General features: G+C 41.1%; 1 protein-coding gene across 1 annotated transcript in view; it reads left to right on the top strand.

Annotated features, from left to right (window-relative positions):
• Nucleotides 1–18609, top strand: part of PIGU (phosphatidylinositol glycan anchor biosynthesis class U) — a 95056-nt gene that overhangs the window by 56413 nt on the left and 20034 nt on the right. The window contains exons 8-9 of the mRNA XM_012754659.2: nt 12305–12459; nt 15731–15874. Coding sequence (XP_012610113.1) covers nt 12305–12459; nt 15731–15874 — 299 coding nt within the window. The remainder of the gene's footprint in view (nt 1–12304; nt 12460–15730; nt 15875–18609) is intronic.

Genomic DNA, 18609 nt, shown 5'->3' with positions numbered 1-18609 from the left:
TAGATTTTAAAATACAATGTTTTCAAATAGGGTAGCATATGTGATGTTTAAAATTGTTTTTTTTTATATTTTACTAAGTTTCAGAGATTAGATACAGTCAGACATCAGGAAATATGCTATATAGTCTTTTTTTCTGAATCATATTTTTTTCCACTACCACCTGTAGATCTATGTGAATTCAGTTAACATAAAAACTTGCCATAAGACAACAGAAAGAATGCTTGATAGGCTAAATGTTGCTCTTATGCCTATGTAATTCTAAATATGTGACAGACATCTAATTTTATATACTAAAGTAAGATGTTTTTTCTTCTTGTGGGGCACAATCATTTTCAATTAAGCATTCCAAGCTGATTTGCAAATAATAGTAGTAGTGGTAGTAATAATAATAATAATTCAGTTTTACCTTGAATGGGGCTCCATAGACTTTCCACCTGTCCCTGTGCCAGTAGGATCTCCCCCTTGGACTATAAAACCAGGTGCAACTCTATGAAAAATGGTATTGTCATAATAAGCTGAAAAAATGTAAAATAATTATTAAAAAAAAAGAAAAAATTAGCTTGGCATGGTATCGTATATCTGTAGTCCCAGCTACTCAGGAGGCTGAGGCAGGAGGATTGCTTGAGCCTAAGAGTTTGAGGTTGCTGTGAGCTAGGCTGACGCCACGGCACTCTAGCATGGGCAACAGAGTGAGACTCTCTCTCTCCAAAAAAAAAAAAAAACAAAAAAAAATTGAAAATAGATATAAGGTAGGGAATTGTTAACACTTGGATGTGATAATAGTATTGTAGTATGCAGGAGAATGTCCTTGTTTTGGGGAGCTATATGCAGAAGTGTTTTAGGGAAAAGTTGTCATGACGTGTTCAACTTTTAAATAGTTCAGCAAAAATAAATGTATGCACACAGATAAAATAGGGTGAGGTGTTAATATTTAATCTAAGTGGCAGATACATGGTTGATTATATTATTCTTTCAACTTTTCTGCATGTTTGAAAAATTTTTTAATAAAAAAGAGGGCAGTAGAATATAGGCTCTGATGTTTTTGGTTTCCGTACTTATTAGTTCTGTGACCCTGAGCAAATGAGTATTTAAACTTCTCTCTGGGCTGGGCATGGTGGCTCACACCTGTAATCCTAGCACTCTGGGAAGCCGTGGCAGGAGGATTGCTCAAGGTCAGGAGTTCACAACCAACCTGAGCAAGAGCAAGACCCCATCTCTACTAAAAATAGAAAGAAATTTAATTGGCCAACTAGAAATATATAGAAAAAATTAGCCGGGCATGGTGGTACATGCCTATAGTCCCAGCTACTTGGGAAACTGAGGCAGAAGGATTGTTTGAGCCCAGGAGTTTGAGGTTGCTGTGAGCTAGGCTGACACTACAGCACTCTGGCCTGGGTAACAGAGTGAGACTCTGTCTCAAAAAACAAAAAAAGAAAAAAATAAATAAACTCTCTGTGGCTCAGTTTCCTAATTTATAAAATAGGGATAGTAGTACCTACTGCAGCAAAATGATGATACATGTCAAATATTTAGACTAGTCTATTAAAAGCTCAATAGATATTAGCTGTGGTTGTTAGTATTCAGCTGTTCATGGAAAGGACATGGACACCAGTCTGTAAGTATGTGAGGGGATGAGGGGAAAAGAAAATAATTAATTTTTTGGAGTCAAAGGAACTGTGAGTTTGTACTTCTTCATTTTGACACTATAAACCTGCATCCATTGTGCCAGTGGAATTTCTAGAGAGTGCTAGTGTCTCATCAGTCCCAGAAGTAAAGCTATTCTCCCTTCATGAGACACAGGATCAAAGGCAGGGGATGCTGCTTCTGGCTCCCTGGTGAGTCACTTATGAGAATGGTAGTTTGAGCCCATCTGCTTCCCTCCCCCAGCTCTACTCTTCCTCTGCCCTTGGCTTAGAGCCTAGTTTCCAAATTAGAGAGAACCTAAAATGTTATGATCTGATAGAATGCAGAATAAATTGGAGCGCCCTAACGTACACAGGATCAAGAGGCTCCAGTGAAGGATAGCCAAATGTGTAGGACCAAGAAGCTGAAACTGTGAGACTGAGGGAGTCTTGTCGAAAGGCTCACGGTATAGTTCTGGGAAGTTTCTAGTTCCCTCTTTCCTTTTGCTTGGGATTCCTAAAGCCTTGGACCCCCTTGGATGGTTTGAGGTCCTTATTTTGTTTCAAAGACAATAACAGACAATAGGGGAAATACCTTTAGTTTTGCTTTAATCCTATCTGACCTCCTGTCTTCAAACTGAAAAGGTTCATCTTGCGATTTCTATATTTTCTGGAACTTGAGTCAGGTCACATGATATTAGCTCACGCCAAAGGAGCCAAACCCAATCAGGTCTTTCTTGATAACTGGGTCCTTCCCCAGACCTTCTATGGGGCCTTATTTAGAGTTTTCACAACTTATGCTTTTTTCCCCAGCAGTTTTCTTTTTATCTCTGCTGCCTAAGGTGGTTGCCAGGGCAGAGGTGGCAGTGCTGTTAGCTTGCTTTCTTTCTGGAACAGGTAAAAATGAGGGTAAGAGCTTGATCAAGCATTTTCAATAAATTTTTCCACAAGTTTTGTTGCCTCTAATATACCTGTCAGGCAAAATAATATCTCCTGGGTCTCTTCTTGATATTCTAAGAGCTTAGATGTAAAAACTTTTGTTAGTTTCCAACTCCCTATAAGAGTTTATTCTGATAACTGACTTTTCCCCTTTCATACCATGTCCTAAAAAGAAAATAATTTCTGTATTGATAATGCTTTTCTTCCTAATTTTTTAGAGAGTTGGGGAGTGGGAGATAATTGTAAATTTCTCCCGTTTCTTATTATAGTTTGGCTTTTTCTGAAGCAGTCTGAGAATTATTTTCCTTTGCTGAATATTTTTATATATTTAGCAACAATGTCACTTCTGGGATATTATAACTGCTGGTTACATTTCTCAGGTTGACAGTGCACATAACCCATGGATCAAATGTGGCCCACAGATGTTTTGTTTGACCCTGGTGTTTAAGTTTTTAAAAAATTAGTTGTCAGCATTTTAAAAATTCATGTGCAAAATTTGTATTTTTGGCTGCCTTTGAAGAAATGGAAGATCTGTGCTCTTTTTTTTTTTTTTTTTTTTTTTGAGACAGAGTCTCACTCTATTGCCTGGGCTAGAGTGCCGTGGTGTCAGCCTAGCTCACAGCAACCTCAAACTCCTGGGCTCAAGCAATCCTTCTGCCTCAGGCTCCCGAGTAGATGGGACTACAGGCATGCGCCACCATGCCCCGCTAATTTTTTCTATATATTTTTAGTTGTCCAGCTAATTTGTTTCTATTTTTAGTAGAGATGGGGTCTTGCTCTTGCTTCGGCTGGTTTCAAACTCCCGACCTTGAGTGATCCACCTGCCTCAGCCTCCCAGAATGCTAGGATTACAGGCGTGAGCCCCGTGCCCAGTCTCATTGTGGGTTTGATATGCATTTCCCCAAAGATGTTGAGCGTTTTTTCACATACCTGTTGGCCATTTGAATGTCTTCTTTTAAGAAATGTCTATTCAGATCTTTTGCCCAGGTTTTAATTAGATAATTCAATTTTTTCCTGTTGAGTCATTGGAGCTCCTTATATATTCTAGTTATTATACCCTTGTTACATGGGTAGTTTGCAAATATTATCTCCCATTCTGTGGGTTGTCTTTACCTTTTGTTGATAGTTTCTCTTGCTGTGCAGAAACTTTTAGCTTGATGTGATCCCATTTGTCCAATTATGCTTTGGTCGTCTTTCTTTAGGGGTATTACTCAAGAAACCATTGCCCAGATCAATGTCCTGAAGCATCTCTCCAATGTCTTCTTTTGGTAGTTTCATAGTTTCAGGTCTTAGATTTAAGTCTTTAATCCATTTTGATTTGATATTTGCTTATGGTGAGAGATAAGGGTCTAGTTTCATTCTTCTGCATGTGGATATCCAGTTTTCCCATCCCTGTTTATTGAAGAGACTGTCCTTGTCCCACTGTATTCTTTTTTTTTTCTTTTGGAGACAGAGTTTCACTTTGTTGCCCAGGCCAGAGTGCTATGGCATCAGTCTAGCTCATAGCAACCTCAAACTCCTGGGCTCAAGCAATCCTCCTGCCTCAGCCTCCCGAGTAACTGGGACTACAGGCATGCGCCACCATGCCCAGCTAATTTTTTCCAAAAATTTTTAATTGGCAAATTAATTTCTTTCTATTTATAGTAGAGACAGGGTCTCCCTCTTGCTCAGGCTGGTTTCAAACTCCTGACCTCGAGCAATCCGCCCACCTCGGCCTCCCAGAGCGCTAGGATTACAGGCGTGAGCCACCATGCCCAGCATCCCACTGTATGTTCTTGACACAGTTGTCAAAGATAAGTTTGCTATAGATGTGTGGATTTATTTCTGGATTCTCTATTCTGTTCCATTGGTCTATGTGTCTGTTTTTATGCCAATAGTGTGCTGTTTTGATTGCTACAGCTCTGTAGTATAATTTGAAGTCAGTTAATCTGATTTCTCCAGTTTCGTTCTTTTTGCTCAGGATGGTTTTGGCTATTCTGGAGGAAAAATTATATCAAATTTTTAAGAGACAGGCAAGACTGCAGTATAAAGGGATGCACATATAAGTAAAAACCATAAAGAAATGCAAGGAAGTGATTACTATAAAACTAGGATAACGATTACTGCAAAGGAGTAGCAGGGATTGTGGTTGGGTCAGGGCACATGGAGGAACTTGGAGAGTGGCTAGAAAGTTCTTTCTCTGACCTAGATAGTGGTTATAAAGATGTTCACCCTATAATCATTCACTAAGCTTTGTATTTGTTTTGTGTGGTTTCCTGTATTTTGTGTTTTATGTTACAATAAAATGTTTTAAAAATTGATCAGAATTTTTAGGGCATCAGTCTTTCAACCTTTCTACTTACATAGATATACATACATTTTACATACTTACATTTTAAGTCAGCATTTGCTGTAGAGCAAAAGAGGTGAATAAAATGAAAGCTCAGTGTTCATTAGGAAATTTTCAATTTGAACCTTGTTCAAGCCAAATAAAATACAAAGATGAATTTCTAAATTTAAAACATTTGATTTGGTTAGCAGTAATTGCAATTCAGGGCATATATATAAACCCGGTAGTCGTCCACATGTCAGAAGAACAAAGAGAAGGTTAGGAGTTTTATTGGAAAGAAAAATGTTAAATATTGTTTTGAAAGACAGCTTATTGGCACTATAGAAGCTTTTGCAAGCTGGCAAGCTCTGATTGGTGAGTGATTGGTACATAAAACTAGCCTTAAAGTCACAGTAGGTTGTTTCAGCAGGCTGTTTCAGCAGCTGGGCTTGTGGAAAATTTAATTCTTAGAGCAGGTGCTACATACCCAGAATTCTTTTTTCCTCCTGGCCCCTCAACTCTGATTTAGTTGGGTATGACAAGAATGACTCAATTTGTATAATCAACTTTCACAACCTCTGGATTAAGTTTGGCCCTAGTGTTTATAAACAACAAGCCATCAAAAGCTTCTGGAATTTCTTTTTTAAGAATTTTAGGTGTGCCTCACTTGTAACAGTAGTAGTCCTGAAAGATTAAGTACAAGTTCAATTTTTATAAATAGACTCAGTACATGCTCCACTTTACTTTATCATTTCAGAGCTGTATTCCCCAAAGCAAACCTGACTCCAAGACCATGTCTTAAGAACAAAATTATACCTAAAATTTAGTGCACATTTTATAATCACAAGTTTGCCAAGAAGAAAAAAAAAAGCATTTTCCACTCAAACATTGATAGTAACACTTTAGGTTGAATCAAGCACATGGTAGCCAACTGAAACTTGTTGGCTGCTAATGGGATTTGCACAGTAAAACCTCATCTCCTGGCTCTGTGTTTAGGCCTTTCCCAGGAGAGCTGCTTTTAACAGTCTACTTGATTCAGTTCTTCATGGCCATCTTTTTTCACTTACTGACATATTTCTTTTAAAATATTACCAGGGAGGAATGGAAAGACAAAACAAAATTTTTGCTTTTGAGGGTTTTTCCCCTCCTCTTGGCTGTGGTTTTCTTCCTCCTTTCCTTTCTTCCTTCTTTGCTGAATGGCAGTATTTTTCAGGAGGAAGAGAAGATCACAGTGATGAAAGGAACTCAGAACCTAAGTGCCTTCTTTGAATTTATCTGTGGATACCTTCTCTTTTGAGTTATTTTTCCATCGCCAGAAAATACATCATTCTCTTGAAATTTTATTCTTTTAGATCAGTACTGTCCAATAGAATTTTCATGATGATGGGAATGTTCACTATCTGCATTGTCAATACAGAAGTCACAAGCCATATGTGGCTATTCAGCACTTCAAATGTGCTAGTGAGACTGAGGAACTAAATCTTTAATTTTAATTGATTTTTTGCTAATTTAAATTTAAATAGCCACGTGTGGCTAGGAGACAGTAAAGTTGGTTTTTTTTTTTTGTTGTTTTTTTTTTGAGACAGAGTCTTGCTTTGTTGCCCAGGCTAGAGTGAGTGCCATGGCATCAGCCTGGCTCATAGCAACCTCAAACTCCTGGGCTCAAGCAATCCTACTGCCTCAGCCTCCCGAGTAGCTGGGACTACAGGCATGTGCCACCATGCCCAGTTAATTTTTTCTATATATTTTTAGTTGGCCAATTAATTTCTTTCTATTTATAGTAGAGATGGAGGTCTTGCTCTTGCTCAGGCTGGTTTTGAACTCCTGACCTCGAGCAATCCATCTGCCTCGGCCTCCCAGAGTGCTAGGATTATAGGCGTGAGCCACTGCACCCGGCCGATCAATACCTTTTCTAATTAGCATGGTGACTTTCAGAGCAGATCGGATTTTTATTGGTGAAATTAGTGTCTAATTAACAAAATGAATGTTAGAAGTAGGTACTCATTGGTGAAATTAAAGTATTCAAAAGAAGTGGTATTGGCTAAAATATTTTAGAGCTACTTCTTATACTTGCACAAAGAAGGAATAAAAACATAACAAGGCCTGTAACTTCTTGCCTTAGAGGCTTAATTCTTAACCCAGCTTTTTTGTCTTGCCTTTGGTCAGATTTCTGGTTGGTTTCCTGATGTGAGTCTAAAGGCAGCAAAACTGCTTCTGGGATGTTGTCAGTTCTGCCTTGAGTGAGCCTTTCTTGTAGCGGTGGTAGAAACAACTAGAAGGAGAAAGAGCTGGGGCTTAAGCTTCTAGAATAGTTTGTATGAACTGCTTTGTGCCTGCTCACTAATGAATATTTGTTTAATAAATGTCTCTAAGTGTGCCAGAATTTGCTGTGGAACTTGCTTTGTTTGCTGCAAGATTGTAGAAAAAGAGCTAATCCTCACTCACCTTACTCTTTTCAAGACAACTGTTAAAGAACCTATGAATTGTATGTGACCAGAATGGCTTGATCCCATGTAATCTGGCTGCTCTCTGCCTCTTGAGGCTGATCATGTGCCACTTCCTCCTCACTCCTTATGCCTCAAACCACACTGACCTCTGTTCCTCCAGTGTGGCACGTTCCTTCCCCCCTCAGGACCCAGACTCATGATGTTCCCATCTGCCTTGAATGCTTTTATTCATTTAAAAAAATTATTTCTGCTTTATAATAATATTTGTATAGTTTAAAGGATAACCAAATAACACCTCTGCTCCCTCTGTCTTGCTTAAGTAATATGATCATTCTAGATTTTTGGAAACCCCTTGGGTCCCCCTTCTACATTGTACTCCTTCCCTCTAGCCCAGAGGTTATGACTATCCTGAATTTTTTGCTAATCATTCTCTTGCTTTCCTTAAGAGTTTTCCTATATATGTATGGATTGCTAAACAATATTTTAAGTTTGACATTTTCCCACCAACATTTTTTTTTTTTAATTTCGGCATATTATGGGAGTACAGATTTTAAGGTTTCAATAAATGCCCATTTCCCCCCTCCCCCCACAAGTCTGAGTCTCCGTCATGACCATCCCCCATTCCCACCAACATTTTATATTGAAAAATTTCAAAGGAAGAACAAATATGACCACTCATACACCCACCACCTACAGTTAACAATGACTATTTAACCATAATAAATAGAATAAAACAGTATGAGTCTTTTGTGTAAGGCTTCTTTCATTCACTTTGTTTTTGAGATTGATTCATGTTGTTGCATACATTCCTTTTATTGCTGTGTAATTTTTATGTGTGTGGATGTACAACATTTTGTTTATTCTCCTATTGATGGGAACTTGGCCTGTTTTCAGTTTTTGTCTGTTATAGAGCTACTATAAACATTCTTGTACAAATCTTTATGCAAGTAAGATTAGGTAGCCAAAGTGTTTAATAATTATATAGATTATTTGAACATCACAATTAACAATCTTGATTTAATGAAGGTTAGAGGTGAAGGGCTTCTGTTTTTCATACTAAGTCCTGGAGAGCTCTCTAACTTTTAAAATTGTATGTTTATATTTTTTTAACCAACCTTGTAACAGATTATTTCATCTCCATTTTTTAAAGCTTTTCATTTTAAACTATTTTTAGACTTACAGAAAAGTGGCGAAAACAGTAGTTTCCTTGTATCCCTCACCCCACTTCTGCTAATATTAACACTTTGTATAACCATAGTACAATTATCAAGAACAAAAAAATTAACATTTATGCAATATTATTAACCACAGACCTTACTAGAATTTTGTGTTTTTCTACTAGGGCAGTTGTTTTGTTCCAGGATATCCTATTCAGGTCCCACATTGCATTTAGTTGTATCTTCTTAGTCTCCTCTTGTCTGAGACACTTGCTCTGTCTTCTCTTGTCATTCATGACTTTTGAAGTTATTTTTGTCAAATGCACATCAATTTAGATTGTCATATGTTTTCTCATGGTTGGGCTGAAGTTATACTTTTTTGGGGGGAAATATGCATATTGTGTCCTCAGGACACCATATTGAGGGCTTTATGATGTCACTGTATCTTATCAGTGGTGGTGTTTACCTTGATCACTAGGTTAACTTGCTGTCTACCAGGTTTCTCCACTGTAAAGTTTTTTCTTTTGTACTTAGTAAGTATCTTGGGGAAGGTATTTCAAGATTATGCCAAATTTGTGTCTCCTCACATTTTTACCCACTAATTTTAGCATCCATCAATAGATCTTGTCTGCAACAATTACCCAATAATGATTTTATTTCCACACCTCATTTCTATACTTATTAGTTGGAATCATGTGAGGAAGAGCAGTTGTTCCTTCTCTCTAGTTTATTTATTCAGTTATTTATTTTCATTAGTATGGTTTCATGAATATGAATTTTATTCTCTGGGTTAAAACCCAGTACCATGGCCAATTGATTTGTGACAAGGGTACCAAGATCATTCAAGAAAGAAAGAATAGTCTCTTCAACAAATGGTTCAGGGACAACCAAATAAACACATGCAAAAGAATGAAGTTGGATTTCTACCCCACTCTACATACAAAAATTAAATGGAAAATGGATCAACAACCTAAACAGAAAAGCTAAAGCGATTAGGGTAAAACAGGGGTAAATCTTTATAACCCCAGGCCGGGCGCAGTAGCTAACGCCTGTAATCCTAGCACTCTGGGAGGCTGAGATGGGAGGATCACTCAAGGTCAGGAGTTCAAAACCAGCCTGAACAAGAGTGAGACTCCGTCTCTGCTATAATAGAAAGAAATTAATTGGCCAACTAATATATAGAGAAAAAATTAGCTAAGCATAGTGGCGCATGCCTGTAGTCCCAGCTACTTGGGAGGCTGAGGCAGTAGGATTGCTTGAGCCCAGGAGTTTGAGGTTGCTGTGAGCTAGGCTGACGCCATGGCACTCACTCTAGCCTGGGCAACAAAGTGAGACTCTTGTCTCAAAAAAAAAAAAACCAAACCAACTCTATAACCCCAGTTTGGCAGTGCATTCTTAGATTTGCCACCAAAATGAATGTGCATTATTCAGTTATTAGATATACTGCTCTATATGCTTATTATGTTTTATAAGATCTTCTGAGATTAAACTTAAATGTGCTATTCATTTTTCCTACTTGAGTACTGATTTTTGTCTGCTTGACCTGTCATTTATGCACTGATGATAGATTTGTCTATTTTTCCTTTGTAGCTCCGTCTTTGTTTTATATAATTTGAGACTATATTATTAGGTACATACAAGTTTAGAACTGCTATATCTTTCTCATGAACTGTACCTTTTATCATTGTGGACCATCTTTCCCTCTGCAGTACTATTTTGTATAAAGATCCGTTTTATCTGGTAACAGTATAACCACATTAGCTTTTTTTGCTTAGTGTTTCTCTGGCATATCTTCTTCAATCTTTTTTTTTTTGGAGACAGTCTCACTCTGTTGCCCGAGCTAGAGTGCCGTGTTGTTAGCCTAGCTCATAGCAATCTCAAACTCCTGGGCTCAAGCAATCCTCCTAGCCTCAGCCTTCAGAGTAGCTGGGACTACAGGCATGTGCCACCATGCCCAGCTAACGTGTGTGTGTGTGTGTGTGTGTGTGTGTGTGTGTGTGTGTATTTTAGTTGTCCAGCTAATTTCTTTCTTTCTTTCTTTTTTTTTTGAGACAGAGTCTTGCTTTGTTGCCCAGGCTAGAGTGAGTGCCATGGTGTCAGCCTAGCTCACAGCAACCTCAAACTCCTGGGCTCAAGCAATCCTGCTGCCTCAGCCTCCTGAGTAGCTGGGACTATAGGCATGCGCCACCATGCCCGGCTCATTCTTTCTATACATGTTAGTTGGCCAATTAATTTCTTTCTATTTATAGTAGAGATGGGTCTTGTTCTTGCTCAGGCTGGTTTCAAACTCCTGACCTCTAGCAATCCGCCTGCCTCGGCCTCTCAGAGTGCTAGGATTTTCACTCTTGCTCAGGCTGATCTTGAACTCCTGCCCTTAAGCAATCCTCCTGCCTCAGCCTCCCAGAGTGCTAGGATTACAAGAGTCAGCCACCAAGCCCAGCATCTTCAGTACTTTTATTTTCAGCTTTTCTAGTCTTGTGGTTTAAAGTATACCTTTTGTAAATAGCATGTAGCTGTGTAACTGATTTTTTCTTCCTGAAAATATGACTTTTTAGTTACAGAGTTTGATCCATTTGAGTTGATTGTGTTATGTTTGTATTCATTTGTTTTCTTACTACTTCTTTTTTCTTTTTAGTATCTCTTATTTTCCTTTTTCTTAGAACAAATTGTAAATTAATTCTTTTTTCTCCAGCATCTTATTTTTTTGTGTTTATGGAAAACATTTTTAATAGAGGAAAAATACAGAAAATAGTATAATTACAGCCATATGCCTACTACCCAAAGTAAACAAATACTGATTGTTGCCATATTGTTTCATATTTGCTTTTGTTTAATAAAATATTATTGATAAAGTTGAAGTTTCTTAGGTTCCAATCGTATTTCCCTCTCTCTTTCCCCGGAGGCTAATGCTATCATGACTTTAATATGTGTTCTTCTGATCTATGTTTTATAAAACTTTTAAAGATATATGCATATATATCTATAAATAATATGTAGTATTGTTAGATATAATCTCAAAATATATAAATAATTTTATATGGATTATTTGGCAATTTTCTATTAATAGCTAATCTCATATTTTTGAAATCTAGCCATGTTGACAATCTAGATACAGTTTATTCATTTAACCTATAAATAGTATACCAATATGCCACAATTTAATTTTTCCTCTATTGAAGGATTTTTTCTTGCTATTCGAAATAATGGGGTAATGAATATCCCTTCATTTGTATTTTGTGTACCATATCTCTAGGATACATACCTAAAAATGGTGTTACTAGGTCTGAGGTCAAAGGATGCACACTTAACACCTTTTTTTTTTTTTAACACTTATATCGTTCTTACTTAATTACATACCAAAGGAAAATTATAAACATGTGCATCATGGCATGGTTTTTGAGGAGGGATCTTCAAATTTAAGCTGATAACTGCTCTGTGTTTTTTTTTTTTTTTTTTTTTTTTGAGACAGAGTCTCACTTTGTTGTCCAGGCTAGAGTGAGTGCCGTGGCGTCAGCCTAGCTCACAGCAACCTCAAACTCCTGGGCTTGAGTGATCCTTCTGCCTCAGCCTCCCGAGTAGCTGGGACTACAGGCATGCGCCACCATGCCCGGCTAATTTTTTATATATATATATCAGTTGGCCAATTAATTTCTTTCTATTTATAGTAGAGACGGGGTCTCGCTCTTGCTCAGGCTGGTTTCGAACTCCTGACCTTGAGCAATCCGCCCGCCTCGGCCTCCCAAGAGCTAGGATTACAGGCGTGAGCCACAGCGCCCGGCCGGCTCTGTGTTTTTGATATCTCTAAATGTACTGTTTTGCCTTCTCTCCTAGCGGCAGTATATACCCGTGAAGATGAAGAGCAAAGCCTTCTGGATCTTCTCTTGGGAGTACACCATGATGTATGTGGGAAGCCTCATGGTAATCATTTGCCTGTCCTTCTTCCTTCTCAGCTCCTGGGATTTCATCCCTGCAGTCTACGGCTTCATGTAAGTAATGACCTTGTTTGAAAACTCTAGAAGCTGTGGAGAAAAGGGAACCTTGTGTATTGGTGGTGGTAATGTAAATTAGTAAAGCCATGATGGAAAACTGTATGAAGCTTCCTCAAAAAACTAAAACTAGAATGACCATATGATCCAGCAATCCCATTTGTGAATATTTACCCAAAAGATTTGAAACCAGTTTGTTGAAGATTTGCCTGCACTCCCATGTTCATTGCAGCACAATTGACAATAGCAAAGTTATGGAATAAACCTAAGTGTCCATCAGCAGATGAATAAATAAAGAAAATGTGGAATGTATACACAGTGGAATACTGTGCAGCCTTAAAAAAGAAAATCCTGTCATTTGTGACAACATGGATAGAAATGGAGAACATTATGCCAAGTGGAAGAAGCCAGGCACAGAAGATACCACGTGGGTTCTCACTTATATGTGGAATCTATAACAGTAGAATTCAAAGAAGCAGAGCATGGAAGGGTGGTTACACATGCTAGGAGCAGGGAGAATGGGGAAATGATGGCCAAAGGTCACGAAATCTCAGTTCAGCAGGAGAAACATAATTTCTTTTTTTGAGTTCTATTGCCGAGCAGGGTGAATGCAGTTAATAATAGAATATTGTACATTTCAAAATTGCTAGGAGAGTAAAACTCAGATGTTTCCACATCAATGTTAAGTATTTGAGGTGATAGAAATGTTAACTAAGTTGATTTAATTATTGCATATTATATTCATAAATCATAGCATCATTTTGTACCTCATAAATTTATGCAATTATAAATTGTCATTTAACAAAAACAAAACTACAAAACCCTGGAAGCTAATTTGGTTTCCACAGCTCCAGTTGGAATCAGAGGATGAATGACCCCCAGGGAGCATCAACAGCAGTGCGTCAGGCCAGGCGCAGTGGCTCACGCCTGTAATCTTAGCACTCTGGGAGGCCAAGGTGGGCAGATCGTTTGAGCTCAGGAGTTCAAGACCGGCCTGAGCAAGAGTGAGACCCCATCTCTACTAAAAAATAGAAAGAAATTAGCTGGACAACTAAAAATATATAGAAAAAATTAGCTGGGCATGGTGGCGCATGCCTGTAGTCCCAGCTACTTGGGAGGCTGAGGCAGGAGAATCACTTGAGCCCAGGAGTTGGAGGTTGCTGTGAGCCAGGCTGATGCCACGGCACTCTAGCCCAGGCAACAGAGTGAGACTCTGTCTAAAAAAAAAAAAAAAAAAAAAGAGTGGTGCATCAGAGTCACCTTCAAGGCTTGTTAAAACTCAGCTTGCTGGGCCCACCCCCAGAGGTTCTGATTAAGTAGGTCTGAAGTTGAAACAGGAATTTGCATTTCTCAAGTTACCAGGTGATGCTGATGCTGTTGGTCCTGCTGGTTTAGGGGAACGCACTTTGAGATATGCTCTAGTGCGCACCTTTGATCTGGTGGGATTAAGGAGCACTCTCTAGGAACATCCAAAGCAACTGCCAGCCTCTGACTGGGAGGTTGGGTTCAATTCCAAACACTAGTGGATATATTCCTCTACTGCAAGAGGGTCTCTGATAGCTTTAACATAAAGCCACCTGCCACATGTCAAACCTTTAGAGAGAATTCAGAAGGGTTTGAGTAGTACAGGCTTGCCTGTGTGTATACTTGTGAATTCTGCAAGAATTTCCAAGTGTACCCTGTGTGCCAGGCTGTATGTCGGTACTGAGGGGTTGGTTGCTACGAAGGCCTTGAGTTGCTCACAGCCCAGCGGGAGACAGACACTTATACCTGTCCAGGTTTAGTGTCAGTGGGCGACAGACACTTAAACCTCACCAGGAAGAGATCCGGAGTGGCAGAACTCCCATCTGGAATTCTGGACTGCTTGCTTGTGTTAAATCTCAGCTGAGCATAACCGTGACTTAGTAACTTTCAGTTCTTCGTGCTCTGCCTTGGATAGGAGTTTAGTTGCCTGGTGAAGAGCTTTTCCTGGTTTTCTGCTGGGCCACAGATTGGGTTCTTTACCTCATTTCACAGAAAAAGGAAACGTAGTTATGGCAACAGGCAAAGACAGCCCAGGTGGAGGCCTCCGTCAGGGAAATCTGACTGTAAGCCATTGCCCGTCTCTCTTTCTCTCTCTCTCTCTTTTTTTTTTTTTTTTGGAGACAGAGTCTCACTTTGTTGCCCAGGCTATAGTGAGTGCTATGGCATCAGCCTAGCTCACAGCAACCTCAAACTCCTGGGCTCAAGCAATCCTCCTGCCTCAGCCTCCCAAGTAGCTGGGACTATAGACATGCGCCACCATGCCTGGCTAATTTTTTCTATATATATTAGTTGGCCAATTAATATCTTTCTATTTATAGTAGAGACAGGGTCTCGCTCTTGCTCAGGCTGGTTTCGAACTCCTGACCTTGAGTGATCCTCCCATCTCAGCCTCCCAGAGTGCTAGGATTACAGGTGTGAGCCACCGCACCTGGCCTCGTCTCTCTCTTTCCAGGCACCATTTGTTGTCCTTTTAAAATTGTGATTTGAGATCAGTTTCCATTTCATATTATTTTAAAATCAAAAATATAAAGTAAACTTTTAGAAGAGCCAGAATTACAGCCAGTCTTTGTCTGATTTAACTAGACAGAAAGTTTTCCAGTTAAACCATAATTTCTCAAATGAGGACCTGAAGATCCTAGCCAGGACCTGCTGATGGTTTCTGAAGCCCCTAGAAGTCTCACTGCCATCTCAGGCCTCAGTCTTTTGGCTCCCGCTGTGGAGTGTGGAGCAGGAATGGGGAGGAGCAGGATCTTTGAGCTTGTTCCTCTGGGCAGGTCTCTGGAATGTCCAAAATAGATATTGTGTATTTAAAACTCACTCCTCTAGCCACATCTCGTTGCAAGAAGATAAAAGAAAAAAAAAATAAAAATAAGTAAATAAATAAAAAATAAATAAAACTCACTCCTCTTGTGTTACAATACTGGGTATCTCCTGATTTTAAACTGTCTTGGGCAGTAAAAGAGGGACTAGTCTCTTGATTTATAGGGTGAATCCCTGCCTCTTCTCAGATTTGTTTGGCTTAGCTAATATTTATTATGGGTTATCCTTCTTTGCGTCTCTGACCCTTGTTTATGTTATTACCTATATCCAAGGAAGGTGGGGAGTCCTTCCCATCCTGATCTCTGTAGGGAGAAGGTTATTTTCGGCTGCCCAGAAGTGACCAAAGTCTTCAGGAGAAATCAGGGTCAAAGCAGACCATTTCTAACTTTGCTTTCTTTTTTGTTTCCCTTTGTTTTCTTAATTCCAGACTTTCTGTTCCAGATCTTACTCCGAACATTGGTCTTTTCTGGTACTTCTTTGCAGAGATGTTTGAGCACTTCAGCCTCTTCTTTGTGTGTGTGTTTCAGATCAACGTCTTCTTCTACACCATCCCGTTAGCCATAAAGCTAAAGTAAGTGGTTCACCTGCTGCTGCGTTGTCCACAGAGCCACCCAAGGAACCCCTGCCCCTTCTAGCCTCAGGGGCCCTTCATATGGGGAACACCTGCTCTTAAGTTTATGTCATCTTGCCCAAGGAACGCTGCCCTCAGTTGCTGTAGCGCCAGTGGCCATAGCCAGCAGTAGAGTCACACATGCGTGCAGGCTGCAGGGAGGGTGCTTTGGAGCCCCGGTATTTCCCCTGGCCTCACTCCGAGGTGCTTGAACCCACATTGTTGCTGAGCCCACTCACCATTTTGGACAAGAACAGGGGTTATGGTGGGTGGGTGGTGGTATCTTTGGGAAAAGTGGATCTGGTTGGATGTCTTCCATCAGTGGCCCAGTGGCACTTTGTCCAAAGGGACTCAGGATGGATAAGCCAGGAGGCTGGCCACCTGTAGTTCTGTTTAATCTTCTGATCAGTTCCCTCAGAAAGCTTTCTCTGTGGAGTTCTCTTCTGCAGTGTGAGAGAGCTAGTGTGTGTTTAGCCTGCTCCATCCCGAGCTCCATCCTGACCTTTCTAGGCCCTCTGAAATGTAATCAGCAACTTGTGGAGGTAGGCATTATATTCTTGCCATCACTCCCATTTTATAGTTGAGGAAATTTATGCTCAGAGAGGTGGAGTGATTTGCTCAGAGTCACATAGCTGGTAAGTAGTGGAGCCGGGATTCAGACCAGGTTTATCTGGCTCCAGAATCTCTCCTTACCTCTCTGCAGCATGCCAAGCTCCTGAGAGAGATTGCTCCTAGTGGCTCCTGGAAATGGTTCTACTATCCTAGCTTCAGAGAAGGGAAAACAGGCACAGATGTGCTCGGATGGTCCAGGGAACCTAGAAGAGAGTTTGATTTAGATTTCAAGAGCTTGCGTTCTCGGCTCTAACCGGTCTGCCATTGTCCACGGCCAGTGCACCAGTGCACATGGTTCCCACTGTGTAAAACCTCAGAGTGGTGCTTCCTCCCCGTGACACAGCCTTGGCCTGGCATGACAGAAAACCAGCCTCCCACGGCCTGAAGAACTCTGGCAGCTCTCAGCCGTCTGTGGTCCACCTTCCCTGCCCTCACTCTGGTTAGGCCCAGCCACCAGGCTGAGAGGAGGGAACAAGCCCAGAGCACCTTTCCTCACTGTTTGTGCAGCCAGCTCCCAGTAGCTTTCATTATCTGCACATGAAGGCCACGTATCACTCCTGGGTAGACAATTCCACCACCATCATGGGACTCCCTCCACCTCAGGCCAGGGCCTCGCAGTTGTGGGGACAGAAAGTATGAAGATACCTGCCTTCCCCACTCTTCCCTCTTCTGCCTGGCCATGAAGCTCCACCTAAACTCTTCCTGCAAAAACTCCCTGCAGTTTTTGCTTTGGTGCCAGCTTCATGGGAACAGGGCCCTTCAGGCCACTTCTCCACAGTGTTGCAGGAGGCTCTGGTCTCCGTTTTGTTTTGTTTTTTGTCACTACATTGTCTCTGGCCTTTTCATAGCAATGTTGCAGCTGTTACCAGCTACCTAAAAAAACCCAGAGCCAGTGATTTGGATTGTCTTTAGGAAAATGTTCACCCTGAGCTGAGGGGACACTTCTTAGAGGCTACAGGACTGTGCGACTTTGCCAAGCTGAGTTTCTGAGGCATTTGCTGTGTGACAGTGCTGGAGTGTTCAGCATGTTTGTCACCACATCTCAGATTTATACCCATTGAGTCACTCTGACTTTTGACTTGCAAGACAAGAATGTCATTAACCTCTGAGGAAAACCTCGAGCTGGGCATGGAGGGACTGTGCAGCAGTAGGCCGCGTGCGTGTTGTTTAGGTGTAGGTGAGGAGGGGCTGGACCCAGCCTCTTCCTGTTTGCCTCCTTTTAGCACTCGGGCAGCTCTGGCGAGGTGCTGGGGTTGGGCTCTGTCCTCCACCCCCCTGCCGGAGCGGTGATGGGTGTTAAGCGCTCAGGAGAACACCAGAGGTGGTAGTCAGAGCTGTGGAGACAGATAGCTCCCTCACTTGCTCAGTCAACTCACTTCACTTCTCTGAATTCCAGTTTCCTCATCTGTGAAGTATGGGTAATGGGCTTGCCTGCCTCGAGGGGTAGCTGTGGCGTGGGGAGGATCATGAGAGATGAGACAAGAAAAGGGCCTCGCACAGGACTTGGCTCAGAGTGAGGGTTAGGAGATGGCAGCCATTGTTTTCACTTACTGTGAGTTTGAAATAATAGTTTAAACTGCTGTTAGTTTAAGTTAACAAGAACTCCAGTCCCAGCCTTTGAGCACTGACAAGCTGTGTGCAGCTCTGTGTTCTCTTCCTGGAAAGGAGTTCCCCACACCGAGGGTCTGCAGACCCCACTATGATGTTGTCAGAGAAGAAGGCATCAGCAAGGAGGCACTTCCTACCCAAGGGCCAGTCTGCAGAGGGGCCTCTGGCGAGGGAGGCTGTCTTGTTACCCTGACAAGCAGTCATTTAAACCCAGTAATAAAGAGGGCTGACTTCATTTGTTTTCTTCCTCCTGGCTCCTGGGGGAAGGCCCAGAGCTGGGGTGGGGAGGGGCCGTTGATGGGAAACATCTCTGTGGGCTGCTTCACTAGTGTTCGCTGGGCCTCCTCACCACCTCTGGATATTTCTGGTCCTGGCTACCGGGGCCTGGCCCCTGCCTTGTAGGTAGCCGAGCCAGCCCCTGCCTGAAGTCTCCTGGGGAGTATTTTTGGTTCCGAGGATGGGGTCAGGAGTCTTTG

Source organism: Microcebus murinus, chromosome 16 (assembly GCF_040939455.1).
Source record: "Microcebus murinus isolate Inina chromosome 16, M.murinus_Inina_mat1.0, whole genome shotgun sequence".
Lineage (NCBI taxonomy): Eukaryota > Metazoa > Chordata > Mammalia > Primates > Cheirogaleidae > Microcebus > Microcebus murinus.
The sequence above is the reverse complement of the archived record's forward strand: the minus strand, read 5'-3'. Positions and strand labels throughout refer to the sequence as shown.